Here is a 19,478-nt window from a genome sequence, read left to right as displayed (position 1 = left end):
ACTTTACTTAATGCATGCAGTAATTGGTAGCATTAGCAGCCCACTCAGGCTACTATTCTCTGAAAGCTGAAGACTAAATCCAAAATCAGTTGAAACTCAGTCATTGTTGACCGTGTAACACGGCTGAGAGCTCTGCATAGATTCAGAATCCTGATTTAAAGTGATGCAGAAGCCCAAGGCAGCAGTAAACTTTATAAAGTCCGAATGTTTCTAAACCATTTTTGCCAGTCGTAGCTGAACATCCTGCATAAGCTTACCCCAGTTACCTATCAGGTCAAGTGGGGTAATAGATGGTGTGATGAAACACATTATGGGTAAATAATCAAATTAGTTACCATGTTTAATTTCACTAAAACCTTTGTATACATTCTTTTTTTCCCAGTCACCAGCAGACACTGACCCTCTCTGGTTGTTTTTCAAAATCCTTTCACTTTCTGATTTTACAAGAAGACACTTATAACATCAGCACTTTATTAGGCATGTAATCATCAATAGTTTCTCTGGCTATTCTTCACTATAAGTATAGTAATACAAGTATAAACCATTAATGACACCACTACCTTACTGTTAACTGATCAATCATACATTTCATGGTTGTTTATTGATTTTTAAGATGCCTTAGACTGCCTCAAGCTTGTCAGAATTACTTCTCAGTTTAATCTCTCTCTTTCTTTCTGGCTGGTGTTTTCCTCATGGCTCTCCAGTCCTGGTTTGGTTGATAACTCAGGCAGAGATACTGAGAAATCTGATACTGGAGACGGATGTTTAATCTCTGTGGCAGCCTTCGTGTGTGGCTTTTCTGCACCAAGCTGGAGTCTGGCTGGACAGAGGCTCTGTTTTCTGTATATTTTTGATTGATTCTACACATCTCACCTCATACTACTAATAAAAAAATGCAAACTATTTCTACTGCTACTCCTCGCAGTGATTTAAGTTGTAGCTATGTTCAAAAACTAGTGAAGTGTCTCACGAGTAGGCAAAGAAATGATTAAACGAAGACTGAAAAGCAGGTTAGATGCATTCGATTATTTCAAAAAGCTTTTACAGAGATGCCTAACTTTCCTTGTTGCCTCCTGGCAAAAAGTTCACGAGCTCCAGTCAAAGTTGAGTTATGAGAGCACATGCTTTGTTGGGCTGCCTGCACAGAGGGGGGGCTGTGAACTAGAGGGGATAGCAAAAACCTCAGGCATGTTATGCTCTTCTGATGGAGCTCCCCTCTCGTGGCAGGTGAAAAGAAGTGGGCTGTCCATACCATCTGTCATACATGTAGCACATGCCTGTACACACCCTTCCCCGGACAACAGAAGTGATAGTAAAATGACTGCAGAGCAAAGGGAATTGGGCTCTAAATTAGAAGAAGAAAAAAGTTCATGAACGGACATTGCAGATATTTAACTGAGGCTCAACTGGATTTAACACTGTTTTTGATAAATGAAAGATATAGCAAGCTTTAATATAAAGCCACATTCTCTGAAAAGGGAAGATGATATATATGTTGATATACTAACATACAGGTAATCACCATTTAATTCCTGTTTTCTGCCAACACTGGTTCCTTTAAACATGTTAAATTATTCCTAGACCTCAAACAAATAGTTTCTCTTTTTAAGCACATAAACAAGATTCCCCAATCTTAACAAAGTAGATCTATTTACACACAGCAACCACAGTATCTCTTTTTTAAAGGCTACATTTAACTAACCGTCAACCACAGCACCAACACATCAAAACACAGTTTTAATTTTAAAAAGCTGACTCTGTTCAAACTTTGGAACTATGTCATTCTGTATGCATGTCATGGTCATAAATGAGATAACATTTAACAGAACAGGAGTTATAATAATATTGCATTTGTAATTTCAAGAGAGAGTAATAATAGTTTCTTGAAAGCAAAGATGAGGAAATGCACATGCTTTAAAGCATGAGTCAGGTACATGATGCTTGTTGTGTCTACACTAAAGTTATCAGATCATCTAGCTGAAGGTCTCCAAAACATTCATGGGGAAAACCATTACATCCTCCTTCTTCCCACTGGATTTACACAGATGTGCTGGCAAAAAGTTTATATATAGTTTATATCTGGTACCAAGTGGAGCAGGCACCCCTTTAGCCTCTGCTCTGTTCCCCTTCCAATCACTTTATTTCTGCAAAAGAAAAGCTGCAAGTATAGCAATACAAACTATGTAAACATCACAATTTAGTTCTCCAGACATTTTTTTCTGTTGTTGGACAATGCGAAAATTTAAAATAATGACTCCCAATAATCACAACACTATTTAGTGCTGCATAGAGTCATCAGATGCCAGAAATGTCACAGATAATGGCAACAGCTGTCGCTGATTGTGGCTATTTCTGTATTCAAAGTAAGTGATAAAAGACAGGGCTTTTAAGATGACCACTACACAGCACCAGATTGTGTCTGAGAAGGTATGTGTCACCATGTTTGTAAAGGTGTTTTACTCCTTACCAACACTGCAGTGTTAAACTGATGGTTTCAGACATCTCACTTTGTTATGCACTAACAAGCATTTAAAAGTCTAGAAATTTTAAATGTAAAAACTTTTGCATAATTTTGGATCACAGCTCAAAATGTGAAGCGGTTGAATATGAGCACAATTTGGTACAAAGCTAAAATTGATGGAAAAACACATGCAGGTTGGGTAAGTGCTGACTAAACATAAAGAGACACAGCCTGCAGGGATATAAAGGAAAGACATGGCGTGACTGGCTGGTTTTGAAGCCATCTGCAGTCAAATTCATGCAAATAAAGCAAAACATTTATTTCACTTTCTATCTGAATACAGTGTTTTGAAGCAACTCTCATGCATCTCAAAGTACGATAAATTATTAAATAAATTCTCTTAAAGTTTTCAGCTGAAATACTGTTGCAAGGCTTCTACCTCAAAGGGAGGTCTAAGCTTATATTCATCAGTAATGCGGGTAACTAGGTCAGACTGAGGTGGAAGAAGACGAGAGATACCGAGCCTCTGGTATTAACAAAGGAGAAAATGTGTGGGCCGAGAGTTGGGGAAAAAAAACTCCCTTTTTAGAGAAGCCTGGTGAGAATCATTTCAGGAGTAAGGGGTAGGTACATGTGAGAAAGATTTCCTACAGAAAAGCTGGCTTCTATTCAAACCAAATATTTTCTGATGTGAGGCGCAATATACACTTTTACACTGCATGCAGCTGCTGCTATGCCCTTTTCAGCATGAAGCATTAGGTTTATTTTGAGTTGACAACGCTGACTGAGTAATGACTCATATAAGTGTAACCCCAGTGCAAAATCAAGAAATAGGTGTTTGTCAGACTAGATTGTTTATTCTTTGAGTTCAAATATACTGACCTTTAATGCAGCCCCCCTGTTCTTGCACTATCCAAAAGTATCCAAAATACTTTCTTCTGATTGGCTGCCCTTTGTGTGGCTTCCAAAAATAGGATAGTTTGTGAGCACTGACTGGTGTAAATCTACTAAAAAATCATTTTAGTGAATACATTTTTGAATAATTTTTTTTTTTAATCTATGTACTTTTTCAAACAGCTGTTAAATTCATGATTCAGAATATTAAAGTGGATGGCACCAAAAACCAGCAGCAACTAAGGTTACAACAGGAAATCTTAGAGTGATGAACTGAGCGTTAACGTTCCTCTGCACCTGTCCAAACCTTCCCAGTCTTGTCTAGCTAATCCAGTTTATTTTAAAAAATGTAGTCATACAATTAAGTGTGTAACATGTAAAATTCATGCTTAAATGAAGCAGAACATCTGTTTGCATTTGTTTTGAATGGTCAGATGATTTATGACTGGATTGATCAATATAAAGCAACAAAACATTCATTTTTTTGTAATTATTGCTATAACATCACTACAGACAAGTCATAGTGTAACAGTTTCACAATAAAAGTCTCAAATGTGAGCAAAGTAGGTGTAGGTTGAGTCAGTTTGCTGACTAAACATGCAGAGAAACAGCCTGAAGGGATTTTAAAGAGACAAACACCTTCCCACAGCACTCCATACAGCAGCCAAATCCATGTAAATAAAGCAAAACATTGTTTAGTGTTAGGAATCTTGTATGTAAGTATGGCAAATTATTAAAGAATTCATTCAAAGTTTTCGGCTACAATGCTGCTGCAAGGTTTTATACCTTAAAGGAAGGTCGTATTTATCAGTAACATAGTTAATTAGGTCAGACTGAGGTAGAAAGAGTGCGCCGATCACTGGCATGCTTGGAAGCTCTTTCTGTTTTACCTATAGGGTTTTTAAGTGTTTTGTGCAAAGTGGCTTTTGTTTCCAGGCCTAATGCCTGCATCGTGCCCATAGCTGTAATTTCACTTATGATGGGGGTCAAACAACTGGGTGACCAACTCCAGGAAACTTTTCTGCTGCAGCTGTTAGCCAAGGTGACCCCACATGCAGCGATTAAAAACACTGGGAGCTGCTGTATTGGAAGCAGTCCAGTGTGTCTAAACTTTGCTCAGTTTGCACACTGAAACTCGCAAAACTAAATATATGTTGATGAAACTTAGAGTGATGATACATTTGTTAACCTCCATCAAGCAAAAAATATTTAAATACAGGATTCATTCAATAATTCAAGGTGAGGAAGACATATGAGCAAAACTGTTTGACATAAAGATAGAAAAGTCTTTTTTACCAGGTGTCTTAGTATTAACCCCCTTTTATGGGTTATGTGATTTTTGGACAAAACTCCAAAGTTCTAAGACTTGAGTAAGGTAGACCCACATGTCCCTCCGTCTGAAGACAAAAGACAAACAGGTGAAAAAGACTACATACCTAGACAGGTGTCTGACAACCATGCATAGATGCAATAATCAGTAAATTCACTGTGTCTTTGACTAATTATGAGCATATATTCTACTCAGCAGTGGATAACTGGAATAACCTTGAAAAGCTTTTGATTTAAAGGGACTGTTTTTTAGTAGTAAAGTCGTAAAAGCTGGTTCCAGAATTGCAGTTTTACATTAGCAGCTGCTGCATGAGTAACTCAGAGATTAAAGAAGATAGGGGTTTTCAACTAGCTGCTGCCTCGGACATCAGTAACAAGCAAGCAAACACTAAGTGTCTGTCTCTGAAATCACAGTCTAGTGTTAACACTTTTATCTATCTGAGGTGAAAACAACACATCATTGAATTCAAACTGCACCACAAGGTGGTTTGAACCTTCAAATTTGCTTTACTGATAGAATGTAAATCAGATGTTTCCATGTACTGTGGAAGAGGTCCCTCCCAGTGTAGGCAAATTTAGTTTAGGTCAAAGATTTCAAACAGAGGAAAAAGTAACATAGTTCATTAATGAACCGAGGCCATTCAAAACATGTGAGAGCCCAGAAGAGCTTATGTCTATGTTGGCTTCGTACCTTCCTAAACATAGTTTGCTCCATATCCTTTTTACTGTATCTAAGAGTGACAATTTGTATCTTTCATCCATGTTATAAATGGTGTATAGTGATGACAAGTTAGAGAAAATAAAGTGTCTTTGCAAGGTGCTGAGCTACTATTTGCCAAAACAAATAGTGGTGTGCTGGAACAATCTGGAAGATTGTTCCTTCAGAATACATTTCCCCATTGGATGTTCTAATGATGGAAGTGGACAATGCCAGGGTTATGGATGGGCCTCGGGAGTCCAGGCCAGCCCAGTGAGGTCACTGTCATCCTCAGATGAATTCTTCTGATACACTTTGACTATAAATTACACTAATTCATGCAGTTCGGCAATGAAAAACTTAAACACTCAGAGTGTTAAGTTTGAAATTTAAGGGCTAAGTTATTGCAGTTTAGTAGTTTACAGTGCTTCTTCTAAAATTGTGGTGGGCAGCATGACTAAAGAGGACACTAAATGGATGGCTTTGTGCAGAAAAACAAATAAAAACTATAAGTGGAAATGTGATCACAGGTAAAAAGCCATTTTAAACAGATGGGCTTTAAAGTTGAAATTCCAAAGGTGGCGGTTAATCAATATATCTGATATTGGAAAATAAGCCGGGGAGCAGGGCAACTAAAAGCTCTGAACCCCTTGATTGTGAGACAAGCAGAGGGAACAGTCAGGTGTAGGAAGGAAGAAGATCTTAGAGTACAAGAGGAAGTGACAACATGGAGAAGGTCAGACAGATATGGAGGGGTGATGGCCTTGAATACCAGTAGGAGAATTTTGAAGTTGATGTGGAATTTCAGTGGGAGCCAGTGAAGCCGGAACAGGAGTGATGTGGCGTGTAGAGTGGTTCTAGTGATAATACGGGCAGCTGAATTCTGGACCAGCTGAATCTTATGAAGGGATTTGTGAGTAAGGCCAAAGAAGAGGGAACTGTAGTAATCCAGGCGAAAAGTAACAATGATAGAAGTAGTATGGGGAGGGAGGGAGGGAGGGGTGAAGGTGGCTGATGTTACGTAGATACAAATATGCCGACCAGGTAATATAATTACTGTCAACAATGGCACTCACACTCTTAACCTGTGAGGAGAGGAACACAGAGGAATTCTTAATGACTAAGGAAAAACGGTCAATTTTGGATACTGCTGAAACCAATGAGGAGAACCTCAGTTTTGTCAGTGTTTAATTTGAAATTTTTTTGAAGATGACTGAGATTTTACTTCAGATATGTTGTTGATGAGAGAGTGTGGAGGCAAAGTGGATGTAAGTCTGGTACTGAGGTAGAGCTGGGTGTCATCTGCACAGGAGCGGAAATTGATGTTGTATTTATGGAAGATATTGCCAAGGGGAAGAAGATAAACGATACAAAGGAAGGGGCCCAGGACAAAGCCCTGAATTTCCAAAGGTGGTGGTTAATCAATATTTATGACCCAAATAGGTAGGATTTAAACCAGTCACGTAGAGTGTGAGTGATACCAATGGAAGATAATCTTTTGAGAAGGGTGATATGACTGATAGTGTCAAAGGCCGCACTGAAGTCAAAAAGGATGAGAATAGATTGAATAAACTGAAATCTGCTGCCATGTAATTGGTAATTTTTGTAAGTGCAGTCACTGAATTATGAACAAAGCAAAAACCAGACTGAAATTGTTCACACAACATGTTATGAGATAAAAGTGAATGAAGTTGAATAGCAAAAAGAATTTTGGAAATGAAAAGTTGATTAGAAAGGAAGTTGGTAGGATCAGCACCAGTTTTTTTTTTTCAGAATCCGGTTTATTGCAGCAGTTTTGACAGAGATGAGAGGGACCAGAGAGAGGAGGCAACTTCTAAAGAGGACTAGATGAGGGTCCAGGTTACAAGTAGATGTCTTGTAGTTACGAATCAGGTCTGAAATATCTGAGGAGTTGGGGAGCTTGAAAGAAGGGAAGTATGTTCAGATGAGATAGTTGAGGAATACAGAACAATATTCTGATGAATCTTCTGAATATTTCAATTAAAGAAAGGCATAATATAATTACACAAAACTTCTGCACTTAAAGAAATTTTATCTCCTGTTTGTCTTCTTTGCATTCTGTGTTGTATCTTCAATCTAAGACAAATATTTTGACATTTTTTTTAACTGTGAAGGCATTTCTCTGTGAGTGTCCTATGCATATATTATTGTAAATATGCACTTTTTGTGTTGTTGTTTATATTTTGAAAAGCAAGGTGACTAGAGGCAAATGTCCTTGTCAAAGTTGATTGCACATCCAGTTCATAAGGTCTGCTGCCAACCGTGTAGGTGGATAGTGCTGTCTAAACTGTAATCTCCCATAAGTGTGTTGATAATTTGAACTCTGGTGACTGTGAAAATCCTCATCCTTCCTGTGGGCACTGTATCTCTAATTACAATAAAAAGATTTCCCCTTGCAGAGTAAAACAGCTTTGTTTTTATTTGGAGTGGCACTTCTTCCTTGAAAAGGCAAAGGGAGCCAAACCATACCAGCCAAATGTCCTCCACATCTTAACAGAGCCATCTGGTTCTTCAGATGCACAAGTCAAGGGTTGAGGTTTTCCTCTAACCCTGAATATTTTTTAAAATCACTGTCCGGCTTAAAAACAGGCTTCGCTGGCCTCTCAGTAGTCTTAAGTTTGGCACACTCATCTCAGCAGTCTTAACCATCAGAAAACACAACAGAAAAAACCAAACAAACCTCCATCTATAAAGCTTTTTAATTAATACACGTCAGCTTATTTTAATTTTACAATCTGCACATAATGTGATAAGTCAGAGGCTAAGATATAGTGTAATCTAGTTCATATGAGAGCATTTTATTCCCCCTTTACACGTATTTCCTGTATGTAGGCTATTAAACAAGATATATAATCTTAATTGGTAAGCTTCATAAATGCTGGTAGGCATATTTTTGTTAAGCTGTCATTCAGAATTTATACTAAACGAGGCTAACTGCCTGCTGGCTCTAGATATGTGGCATCACTCTCATCTGGACAGCTTATTAGCATATTTTACAAAAATCTACAGCCCGGTAGCTCCTAAATTAAATTTCAGACTCCTGTATAAATAAACTTTTAACCTTGATCTAGCATTAGCGCAAAGTTAAACTGAATACAGCCAACAGGCCATGCGATTTGGCCTCAAAGGTGCGGAGGCGTGATAAGGTGGGCATATTAAACAGTGACCTTGAGGACTTTCCACCAAGAAGGAATCTATGCAGCGTGAATTTGCAGCAGAAGAAAACACCGATAAGCTCTGTGCCTCTGCCACACACGTTAAGGCCCCACAATACGAGATCCCAGCCGCACTGAGACTTTAATTGAACTCCCTCCCCTCCCCTCTCTTCTCCTCCACCCTCCCCCCGTCTTCTCTCCTCTTCTCTCCTCCGTCTCCAGCGGGCAGCTAACTTCTCGTCGACGCACCACTTGGCTTCAGTTTGTTTTGGAGTGGATACGGACAAGCAGCAAAAGACATGGCTTTCCTTCGTAGAGCGTTTCTGCTGCTGTTTCTTCAGGTCTGCCTGTTGCACGTGAGCGGTAAGTTAAAAAAAAAATCGAGAAGTAAAAGAGCACGGTTTATTTTTGGTTTTGCTTTTTTTGCGCGTTTTTATCAAAGAATAAAGTTTCGTGGAGGAGTGCAGAGTTTGAATGAGAATTGGATGCGTGTCTCTTCTTGGATGCGGCGACAATTTTCGGAGCGTTTGTTTCGTTTGCTCGAGACGTTGACGTGTTTTTATGTCGCGTGCTTCTGAGGAGTTCATTATCTTATTCCGTTAACAAGCTTTTGGCTTCTGTGTTGAATTTTCATCCTCATTTTAATATAGTAATATATGAACCTCCTGGTGTTGACTTCTACACGTTTTACATGTTTTATTTTTTTTAAGTTGCTTGTCGTCTTCGTGAAACGTCGCCTTTAAAGGTGTGTTTAATTACTGCGTAATTGATACTAATTAAGCACCAAATGCGTAGCTGTAGCCCGTAGAGCTAAGCGCGTGCACGCGGGCATGCGTCGAGCGTCTGAGGAGCTCGTGTGTTATAAAACTCTTCTCGGTCTGCGAAGAAAGTTGGTAAAGGTTTAATGCGACTGCTGTGAACATCTAAAGAACCACAACACTTTATGTAGACCACAGCACCAAATTTAGAAGAGGGTTGAGTTTTCAAGGCAGGGGCATTTTGTTTTTCTTTAGTTAAAGGATGGGATAGATAAGCACAGAGCAGTGCAATGTGTTTGTTTGTTTGCTTCAGTGTCTGTATATCCTCAGCTTGTGTCATTTTAAGAGCCAGTCTGAGTTTAACTTTTGTGAATATTTTTGCAAAGGCGTGAGTCATTGCCTCAGGGAGCTGTGGAGGGTTAGAAGCTGTTTATAGATCTTTTTAGTTGGGGCTTCTATGAACAATTTTCTTTGATTCTCTTGACCAGATTGGCTCAAATTGAGAAAAATACCTATAGTTTCCCGGTAGTGAAAGGTTCTCGTGTATTGTTTGTCTGGTCTGTCTGAGTACAAAATAAGACAGAGAAAAGCAGTATGCCTTAAGGACTTGGGGCTCATCAAAGCTATTCACAGGTAAGCAAACATTAGTTTAAGGTTTGAGGCTTGTTGAATAATCAATCTGCAAAGAAGTACAATACTGAATGCTTTTGTAATAACTGCAAATTCTTCCTTTTGTGCCCCTTTAAGTTACATGACATATTAAAAAACAAGGTGGGTGGACTGAAACATTTCAATTTCAATATTTTGACTTTTTTTTAAAAGGTTCAAAACAATTTGAACCTTTTTGGGTTGTTGGGTTTTGTACTGTTTGACAATTTTAGCTATTTTAAGCTTTTCCCTTGAGCTGTGGAAAATTATGATGATTAATTTTTTATGGAATTTTGTAGAAGTAGTAGGTTAACTGGGGAAATACTTGAAGTTTTTGGATAGCTAACTGCAACTCTACTGTTTATCTAGCCAGTGTAGGGTAATGGCACCATGCACCTTCTCATTTTGAAGGACGTGATCAACTAGAGTGTGTTGTATATCGACGATACAGCTGTGTGCTTTCAACTTTATATTGGACTGTTAAATGCTGTACTGCTTTCATTACAGTGGCTGATCCTTTTAAATGAACATGAAAAATGAAGAAAGATAAATTATTCACCTGATATGGGTGTCTTTAAATTTTTATTAGAATCATATTTGCAAAACACATTAATCAAAACTCATTAAGTCAGTTTCCCCACCCAAACCATCCGCCCTCTCGCAACTCACTTTGTCCTGACCTTATCCCTCTTTTTTTCCTTAAATCCACGTTTTTTTTACTCCATCAGCCTTGTCTTAATTGGGTTATCTCTATTTAATCCTCATCTCCCCTCTACCTCCTCTGGAGACCAAGTAAAGCTGTCTGTTTTTGGATTAGGTCATTAGCCTTTGGTAGAGACCCCGGACCCCTAAAGAGCTTCTAAACCAGCCCCTGTCAAAACTGACCTACTCCCTAATGGACCTTGAAGGGCACTTACTCGAATACAATTTGTGGCTAAAAGCATTTCTGCTGCATGGAAATGAACCCATCCTGAGCATGAGAAGAAACCCAAACATGAAGCTTTGTTGATGCACTGTATACAACCCACTATTGATTTCAGAGTCCAATGTTCATCAATATGATCATCACGTTCTGTTAAAAGAATGGGCAAGTGGTCCGGGAATGGCAGTAGAGCAGTAAATCTGAGCAGTGGCTGAGCTTTTACGATGACATTTACAGAACAGAGAGTAGGGAAAGCAGACAGGCCTTTTTAGTTAATGCTGTTATGAAATATTTCTAACCAAACAAGGTTTTATCCATCGGTGCATTTGGAGGCTCGGAGGGATCCGCTCTGAGTTTCTGTGTGTAAAATGCCTCTTGCATTCAGAAAACTGGCAGATGCTTTTATATAATATATGTTAGTGTAACAACATGTGAGTACCGCAGACTTTAGTAAGAAACTGCTGCAACTTACCTGAATAAATATTTCTTTGTGATGTTAAAATGAGCAGCTGTATCGTAGTGTACCGCTAACTGTGACATCACCCAAAGACAGTGTGCTTTGTTGACAAAGTCAGTTATTCAGCGTACCTGCTAAAAGATAGGAGGTGCTGGTTTACTGTTGCATCAACTGGTTAGTTTGTTTGTGTTGTTATTTGACTTTGGTCTTTGAAAGGGTTAGTTCAAAACTGGATTAACCTGTTAAAAAAAGGTCACACAGTGGTAGACCAGCAACTTTCATGATCTGCAGGGTGAAATGGCGATTTTTGTCAAAGAAGTCTGTTGTGTTTAAGGAGTATCGTTGTCATAATAATACAGATACTGGGAAATTCCTCAATCCTCCTCACTATTTTGGATACTACAAGAGGTAAAAAATGACAGAAAATCAGTTATAAGTGAAGAGTCAGTTAAAAAAAAGAGAGAACAGCGATGACACTATCATGCAAAAAAGGTTTTAACATAATTGCATAGTGTATTTATGACAAATATTTTAAGCTTGTCTTGGGGACTGCTAACAACGAAAAAGTCAGTATTTTTAGGTTTTCTGAGGTAGTGCTGTGCTTCTGGTGAATTGGCTCCATACTTTGTTTGCTGATGAAACACAGTTGTTAAGGTAGTCTGCCACAATTTCTGTTTGGTTGCTGGTAGACTTTTCTTAGCTTCAGTTGGGAGAAACATAATGATTTTTAGACCCAAACAGTTCTGTTATCCTGGTAAATTAACATCGTCTATTATAATGTTACAGACGTGCAGGGCTGATAACGTTCACATCCCACCTGCAAAGTTTAGCCATGGCTGTTACCTTAATGATAATTAACAGTCAGCTAATGTGGCTGTTACATAAATGCACCTTCAGGCTTGGGATGGGCACTAAGAGTACACTACCTTGTGACTCCCTGGGTTTGTAGCTATTGAGTAAATTGCTAATGCCTTGATTATACTCTGCTGCAGACAGGGACAGCTGGAGACTCAACAGATGAGTAGTCATTCCCGTTACGCTTCTTTGAAGTCTGTCACTTGGATCGCATTGTAATTCAAATTTTCTACAAGTCCATACTGTCACAAAAAACAGGTAGGTACACAGATGTCCACACAGACCATAGCAAGCTGAAATTTACCTCACTGGGATCCGAACAGACCCACGGATAGTGTAATTAAGACTCATTGTTAAGCAATTAATGTTGCAACTGGAGCTTTATTGGCTTCTCGAAATTCCTCTTAAAGTGTTGTTAAGTGTTGTGAATGTCAACTACTGCAGATGCTAGTGAGGGGAGGGGCTGTATGAAGTTATGTGTCAACTGGAGGAGATAAAAACAGGACTGCTGCTATTAATACTGATGCAAATGAGTACCTAATCCAGTGGTCAGTATCTGAGAATCAGTGTTTTTTGCAGCCCTAATAAGAAGAGCAATTTCTTTCTAAGTACAGTGTTTCCACAGATCACCACCTACTGTGGACACCCATGCAGTTAAAACATATGCCTTCAACCTTGGAGATATTATTTATTGTTGGACCATAAAGAAGTCGAACCAAGTGTCAAAAGCAAGCTATATCAATACAATTGGTAATGTCTCAACTTATATCCTGTTTGGAAACATAACAAGAAAGCAAAGAAAAACATTGATATACTGCCCAGCTGTACCGTGAACTCGCATTGTTGTTGAAAACGATTAAGGGCACCTTCTAGAAAATGCTAAAGTTGTAAAGTTAGCCCCAAATCCCAGTTTTACTGGCCTTAGACACACTTTTCACTTGAACTTGAAGGTTTTCCTACAGAGCAGCTCATTCCAGCTCTAAAGAAAATTCAGTATCCAAACAATTCAGCTGCCTGTTAGGGAGTGACTCCTGATAATACCCCTATAGTATGGGTGTATCGGATAGCCGCATACTATAGGGGTGGGTTGATGTTTAAAAAGTGGTTGTATTGACATCATTTGATCAGTTTTAACATCACTTGGGGAAGAAAATCTGTTGAAGTACTACAAGTATGATGCTTAATCAAAAACAATACCATGTTGCTGGTGTTATGTGTGTTGAAGTGTTAAATGACATTAAGGTTTCTTTTATTTCCCTTTCATATGCTTACCCACATTCAGCCTTTCTTAAATTCTTTTGGCTTTAAGCATTTTTGATAGAATTAATACACATCTGAAGGACTTTGTAATTTGTTATTTATGTGAAATATAATGAATAGATAGCAGTGGCAATTTGTCTAGCACAACTGCTGGACCAGCTCTAGTTTCAAACCCTGAAATGTAAGTGTTTCCTGGTTGTCATCATATATCATATTTTAATATCCGTGGACAGTAAGCCAATCAATCAAGCTTTCTAAAGATGTCGCCTTTAAATATTTCTCAAATTGTTGAGTTATGAAAATAATAATGTCATTTTTAGACAATAAGTGATGACCATGCAGTCCTCTACAATGTTATTTATAATTCATTGTGGTTTATATACATTTATTTATATTCTAAATATATCAGACTGTTGAATTATTAAACAGTCAATCCTGTAATTGAGACATTCAAATTCATGTTGACTCCAAGGTCATATTGAAAAATACTTGAAAATGAAAATAAATTCATAGAGATATAAATATGCTATTAAAAATGTATTTGCTGTAAATCTGCAGGTCTATTTTTGACTTCTAAGAAAATATTTTTTGCAGCATGTAGAAAAATAAAAAAGCAGTCATAATGTATCCCAGTGAGTCAGTCTTCTCTAGTAAATAATGGCTGGTCTCCCTGACCTCCTCTTCATCCGTCTCCATGGCTGAATGCCTGGGAATGCCTACGCTTTTCTGCTGGGCTTGTCTGGATGTGGCAGGAAGTGTGCAGCTGTTGGCTGCAGTTGTCCATGTGGGATTAGTGCATTTGCCTGAGTGATAGCTAGGCATGACAGCCATATAATCTAATGTATTGGCTCATTGTTTTCATTAAAGAGAGTGTGCTGTTTGATCCCTGTAGTATTATAATGGTGACTTGCTGTAGCGTTAGGCATATGTAAGCTAATTCGGCTAACATGTAGGTCAGCACAGTGGACAATTAAATAAATACAAGCAATTGCATTAACTTTTTTTCATTACTTTAGCTAATCATTCGAACTTAAAAGCTTCTAAATAGATTGCAGGATACCTTGTGTGTTATTCCAGACTTTTAAGACATGGGGTTTGCATGTTTTGATTTAGACTATTTAAATGTTAGTAAATGTTAGGATTTTTAAGACATTTTTGACAGAAAGACTGGCACTTTCTTTAAACCTGAGTGGTTTAATTTGACTTGATATAGCTTTAGAAGTTATGAGGGGATATTGTATATGATAGTAAACCAAGCATTTTCCTTTGTTGTCGGAGAACAAAGATGATCTAAGTATCATAGTTTCCCAGAGAACATAACTATTTTTTTTTTTCATTTTGAATGTGTGCCAACACCAAGACAGCAGGCTTGATACCTTTTGTTTTAAAAGGTGCTCAACCTGGCTGCTTCTCTGCTGCAAATCGACTGGAACAAAAAAAAAAAAGCATTTTGCTTGAGCGCTCATTGGTGTTTGTTGTTTCAGTTTGTGGTTTGAAGCCAGTGCATGCTCTGAAGATCCAAGACATGTTTTGGGAAATCAAAGCCCTAGCTGTTTAGCTGGCAGGAACAGAGCTGACATCACCTTTAAGCCTAAATTGAAAGGTTTTTCAAGGGCCTTGTCTTGCATGTGTAGTGGATGGTTGATGTTTGAGTGGGATTTTATTTCCAACAGCTGCCTCTGTAGTTTGATCCCTATCCTTCTGGGAGGGACTCTCCTGTATCGACTACCTTTCTGGTGCTTCAGAGCTGCCCCAAAACATCCTCGCCTGGTATGTTATTCAAAGCACATCATTCACCACAGTGAGAAATCCATAAAGCGAACAATCACCTCAGAAAAGATAGGACCTCTTTTAAGAGCTAGAGACGGTTGTCTAAGCAGACTCAGTCAGGGTGAAGGATGCAGGAAATTACTCATGAGACTTAAGAAGATATGTGTCCATTCAGGAGGTAAAGAATTTGTCATACGGTTGCTTCAGAGCGTTAAACTGTTATCACACAGTGTCAGAAACATGAAAAATCTCCCCAGAAACACATTAAGTTCATTTTTTAATACTTGTTCCCTTAAAAGGCATTGCAGAATTCAGTTTTTTTCAGGAATCTTGCAGGTTCAGGTTTTTCTCGTCTTGTTGGGAGAGTGCTCAGGGGCTTTTTTCATCACACTTCTTTGACTCACAAATATTGGATTTGGCTGCATTGCTCGCACAGGATTGATTATTTCTATCCAGTACTGTAAGAGCAGTGTGAAGTGAAGTAGAGGTATATTTTACCCTGCTGGATTGGCTGTGCGGATGATGTCAGCAAAGTTAGAGCATAAGAGTTACACCTTAAGAGTTACAGTGTCCTTGCACTGTAAATCATTTCCTTATATCCTTCATGTCCACTGCAGCGTAGCACCCACAGAACTCACAAAGTAGCATTATAATTTTGCAGCGGCTTGGACTGCATTGCAAGAGTAAAAATAATAACACAGGGCAATGATGTGGTTTATACTTTGCTAGTTGTTTTGTTAACTTTGGCAAACTGTGCTTTGTTGTTGGTGATATTTGGGAGGAGTAGTCTTCCGTCGTGTGGGATGCTGCCGGCATATTTGGATATTCATCCAGGAGTATTTACCATCTCAGCTTGTGTGTGTGACATCCCTATCACTCACAGCATTGGTTATCATGTTCATTTCACCTCACTGTTGCCAATTTAACAATTTTTAATAGCTCTTTGGGGACTTTTTTTTAAAGCACCATCCTCTCTCTTCTTTTCTGTTCAGCAGTGGGGAACTGAAAAGAATACCGACATTTTCTACTGCTCGTAAATTTGTCTCTTAGTAGGCATCTGACTTGTAAATGTAGCAAAAATTATAGCAGAGACCATTTCTTTAACATTTGTGTACTGTGGCAATGTGAGACAACATCACAGTAACAAACTTGCCATACCTTGACATGTTCACATTTCTGCTTGTGGCTCTCTGGGGCCCTGCAAATATGGTATTAAGAACAACACTAGTCACAAGTTTAATCAGTCAGGGTCAAGTCCCAGCAAGAAGTCTTTCAGAGACATTCAGAAGCACCTTGCCCTGAAAAGCTGCTTCTTTTATCCCTTGAAAACGGTGCTGAAAGGCATCCTACAGGGGGAAAATTTCTTTGGTTTGAATGAGCACAAAGGAATCTTAAACTGCCTGAGAATTTCTGCAGTGGAAAATGATGATAAAGAAACAACATGCAGCTTGAAATGTTGACAGTAGCCTAAATATTTGCTTAAAATTTCCATTCACCAAGAAATGTATGATTATTTGTGACTCTCCTCCCGTGTCTTCTGTTATGTAGAATCCTCAGGATTTGATAATCATAGATACTGCATACTGTTAGTAGAATTAGTTGTAATTATAAAATAACAATTAAAAGTTTAAAATGTATCTTTTTCATAAGTAAAATATCTAAGTATTATTGAAAATACACTGCAGGGAGTACCATAACAACTACTGGGTTCTTTGTCTTAAAATAAGACAAATTTGTAGTATTTCAGTCTTCAGCAGATTTGGCCATTTGTCTTTGAGCTGTGCCCAGGCAAAATTGGCCATCTGTACATTATGTCCCTTCATATTTAGAAGGCCCATCTGTGGGACACATGGCACTGTCTTGGGCCACAGTCCAAGTCCTGGCAGCAGTCCCTTGAGTGCCAGGGCGAGAGACGAAAAAACCCTCCAGTATTGCCTTCATTGAGAAGTCTTTCATTTCTCCTTTTCCCTCTTCTCTCCCTTTTTAGTCCACAAACAGAGCTTAAAGAGCAGCTGCACACACCTGACGCCAGTACATCGGACAAGGCACAATCTGCCGTGGGGCAACAAGCAGGGGCTCGTGTTACAGAGAAATTTTACACCACAATGGTCTTTGCCTCCTTCCCGCCTTTTTCTGAGCCATCTCCCCCCCACACCCTGTGTTCTGCACACCTCTCTCATGCCCTCTTCTTTGCTTTGTTTTTTTTAATATTTGCCAGAGCCTGGGATTATTTGCTTTGCTGTTGTTGAAATCAACAGTTCTCTCACGAGCACACACAAAGGGATGGAATTTATTCTATACTGTGCTGCATACGTTGGTTATAGAGTTTAGTTTAATTTTCAGTTTACTCTCATCTGAGTTAATCAGTAAAATCTTATGTCGGATTTTTAAAGAAATTATACTTTGGCATATGAAACATAACCTTCCACGTGGGAAGCCTAACCAAGTGACAGGAATAATTACTTCCTAACCAGAAACATGATTTGAAATCACACCAGATTGTTTTGGGATTTAGTTGTACCTTCTTTCATTCTTGGCAGTAGAATCTGATGCAAGCTAGTATATTTTATATTTCCTAGAGTTAAGCTGAGAAATTAAGATGCTTAATTTTGGACGTTGATATTAAGATTTTTGTCTTTCTGCAGCCAGCAACTTTAAAGCTTACCATCATGTCCAAATGAAGTTGGATTGTGCAGAAACTGAAGCAATATTTATATATATTAATTTTTTTCTACTGTTTGCACCATTAGGTTAGTACTAAATTATTTTATAATAGTACCTCAAGCAGCAGGCACTAAAAAAAGGATCGAGTGCCACATCTCTGGGCCAGAATTTACCCATTAATTACGAACATTGTTGCTTACAATTTGTTACAAAAGGGTCCATAAATTATTACTCCTGGAAAGTGGGAAGCAGAGATTCCCCTTGCCATCCTGCGGGGTTCAGGTGTTTGTGAAATGTGACCACAGCACTATGTCATTGGTTTTTCTGTTTTTTTTGTAATGGATATGAGATATGATTCTTCTTCGAACAATGCAGATGTCATTAAGCTTCTTAAGTATTTGCTCAAGGCTTCCCCTCAGACCATGCCATTGTCCTAGTGAATGCCATGTCCTCTGATTTCTTTTGTTCTTTGACTTTATGTCAAACTGTCAATGCAGTCGATGTGTCTGTGGGGAAATATATTTAGAGTACCATTTAGCCCATAACCAGGATTAAGTTGCAAAGTGATATCGGCACTATATATGAGGAAAGTAACAAAATAGTAAATACATGTTACTGACAATACCTGCTGTAAGACACAAAGAGGACAAAGGCTTATGGGTTACTGATTATTGTGTCAGATACCAAAAATAAAGTGACAGTTTGACTGCTTCAGGGTGTTCATGGGTTAGTAAAGCAAGGGTAGGGACGGGTCATGGGGTCAACGGGGGTTTTCCTGCTTCCCTCTTTTTTCAGAAACAAATCAATAAGACAGTCATTCTCCGTTGTTGCTTCACGGCTAAGAAACAAATTGTCTTCAATTTGATTAACTTTACTTGTCCGTCCTCTGCTTTCGTTTTTTTATGTATTTGCTTTTTTGTATGTCATGACTTTTAGCCAACGGGACATCTTGCCATGTCGGGGCAGGTTGTCCTGTTGGCTGTTTTTTCCTCTAATATCATATCTGATATCATTATTTCTGCCTGTAGGAAACAAAGACTTGTCATAGATTTTGACAGTTTTATAACCATCAGGAAGGAAACATGGTGAAAAAAAATAACCTGCCAAATGCATTTACCATTACATTATTAGCTGTACTGTCTTTCCTTATTCATCTCCCTCCAGATAAAATGATGAGGCTCATTATGTCTGGCACTGTGCCAGTCAGTTGCCTGCCACATAAACCTGCATTCACATCTGCTAAATTAAAATGAAACCAGTCTGAATCCAGACTGACTTTGATGGTGAAAAGAAATCTCTGTGTTCAGTGTGTGCATGTGCAGATGAATATTCATGAGGACCCCAGGGCTAACCAGACAGTCTTTCATGGTTTTCGCTTCAATCTAATGGGCTGTGCCATGCCATGGATATAGCATGCATCTGGCAGTGTTGCTGTTTCTTAGGGGCTGGTTTTGACCGCCTTTTGTAACTTGTCAAAATTTCAGGGTTTCTTGTTGAATTGTTAGCGTGAAATTTGCACATTAGTGTAAGCTAACATAATAAAACACCCCCAACATTATATGCTTTGCAAAATAAAGTTTGTCTGAA

The 19,478-nt window shown here is 38.6% G+C and overlaps 1 protein-coding gene across 3 annotated transcripts in view; it reads left to right on the top strand.

The window, feature by feature from the left end:
• Positions 1-8,431: 8,431 nt before the first annotated feature.
• The window catches only part of mcama (melanoma cell adhesion molecule a), a 60,907-nt gene continuing 49,860 nt past the window's right edge, over positions 8,432-19,478 (top strand). For 2 of the 3 annotated variants that reach the window (XM_082548457.1, XM_082548456.1), the window contains exon 1: positions 8,432-8,920. In XM_082548457.1, the coding sequence (XP_082404583.1) occupies positions 8,857-8,920 (64 nt within the window). In that variant the 5' untranslated portion in view covers positions 8,432-8,856. Of the gene's footprint in view, positions 8,921-9,016; positions 9,949-19,478 lie in introns of those variants that run through there. The other variant, XM_082548458.1, reaches the window with a different exon arrangement.

This window comes from Aulonocara stuartgranti (assembly GCF_965226115.1).
Source record: "Aulonocara stuartgranti genome assembly, chromosome: 10".
In the NCBI taxonomy this organism is placed as follows: Eukaryota; Metazoa; Chordata; class Actinopteri; order Cichliformes; family Cichlidae; genus Aulonocara; species Aulonocara stuartgranti.
This window is presented reverse-complemented; position numbering and strand designations above follow the sequence as displayed.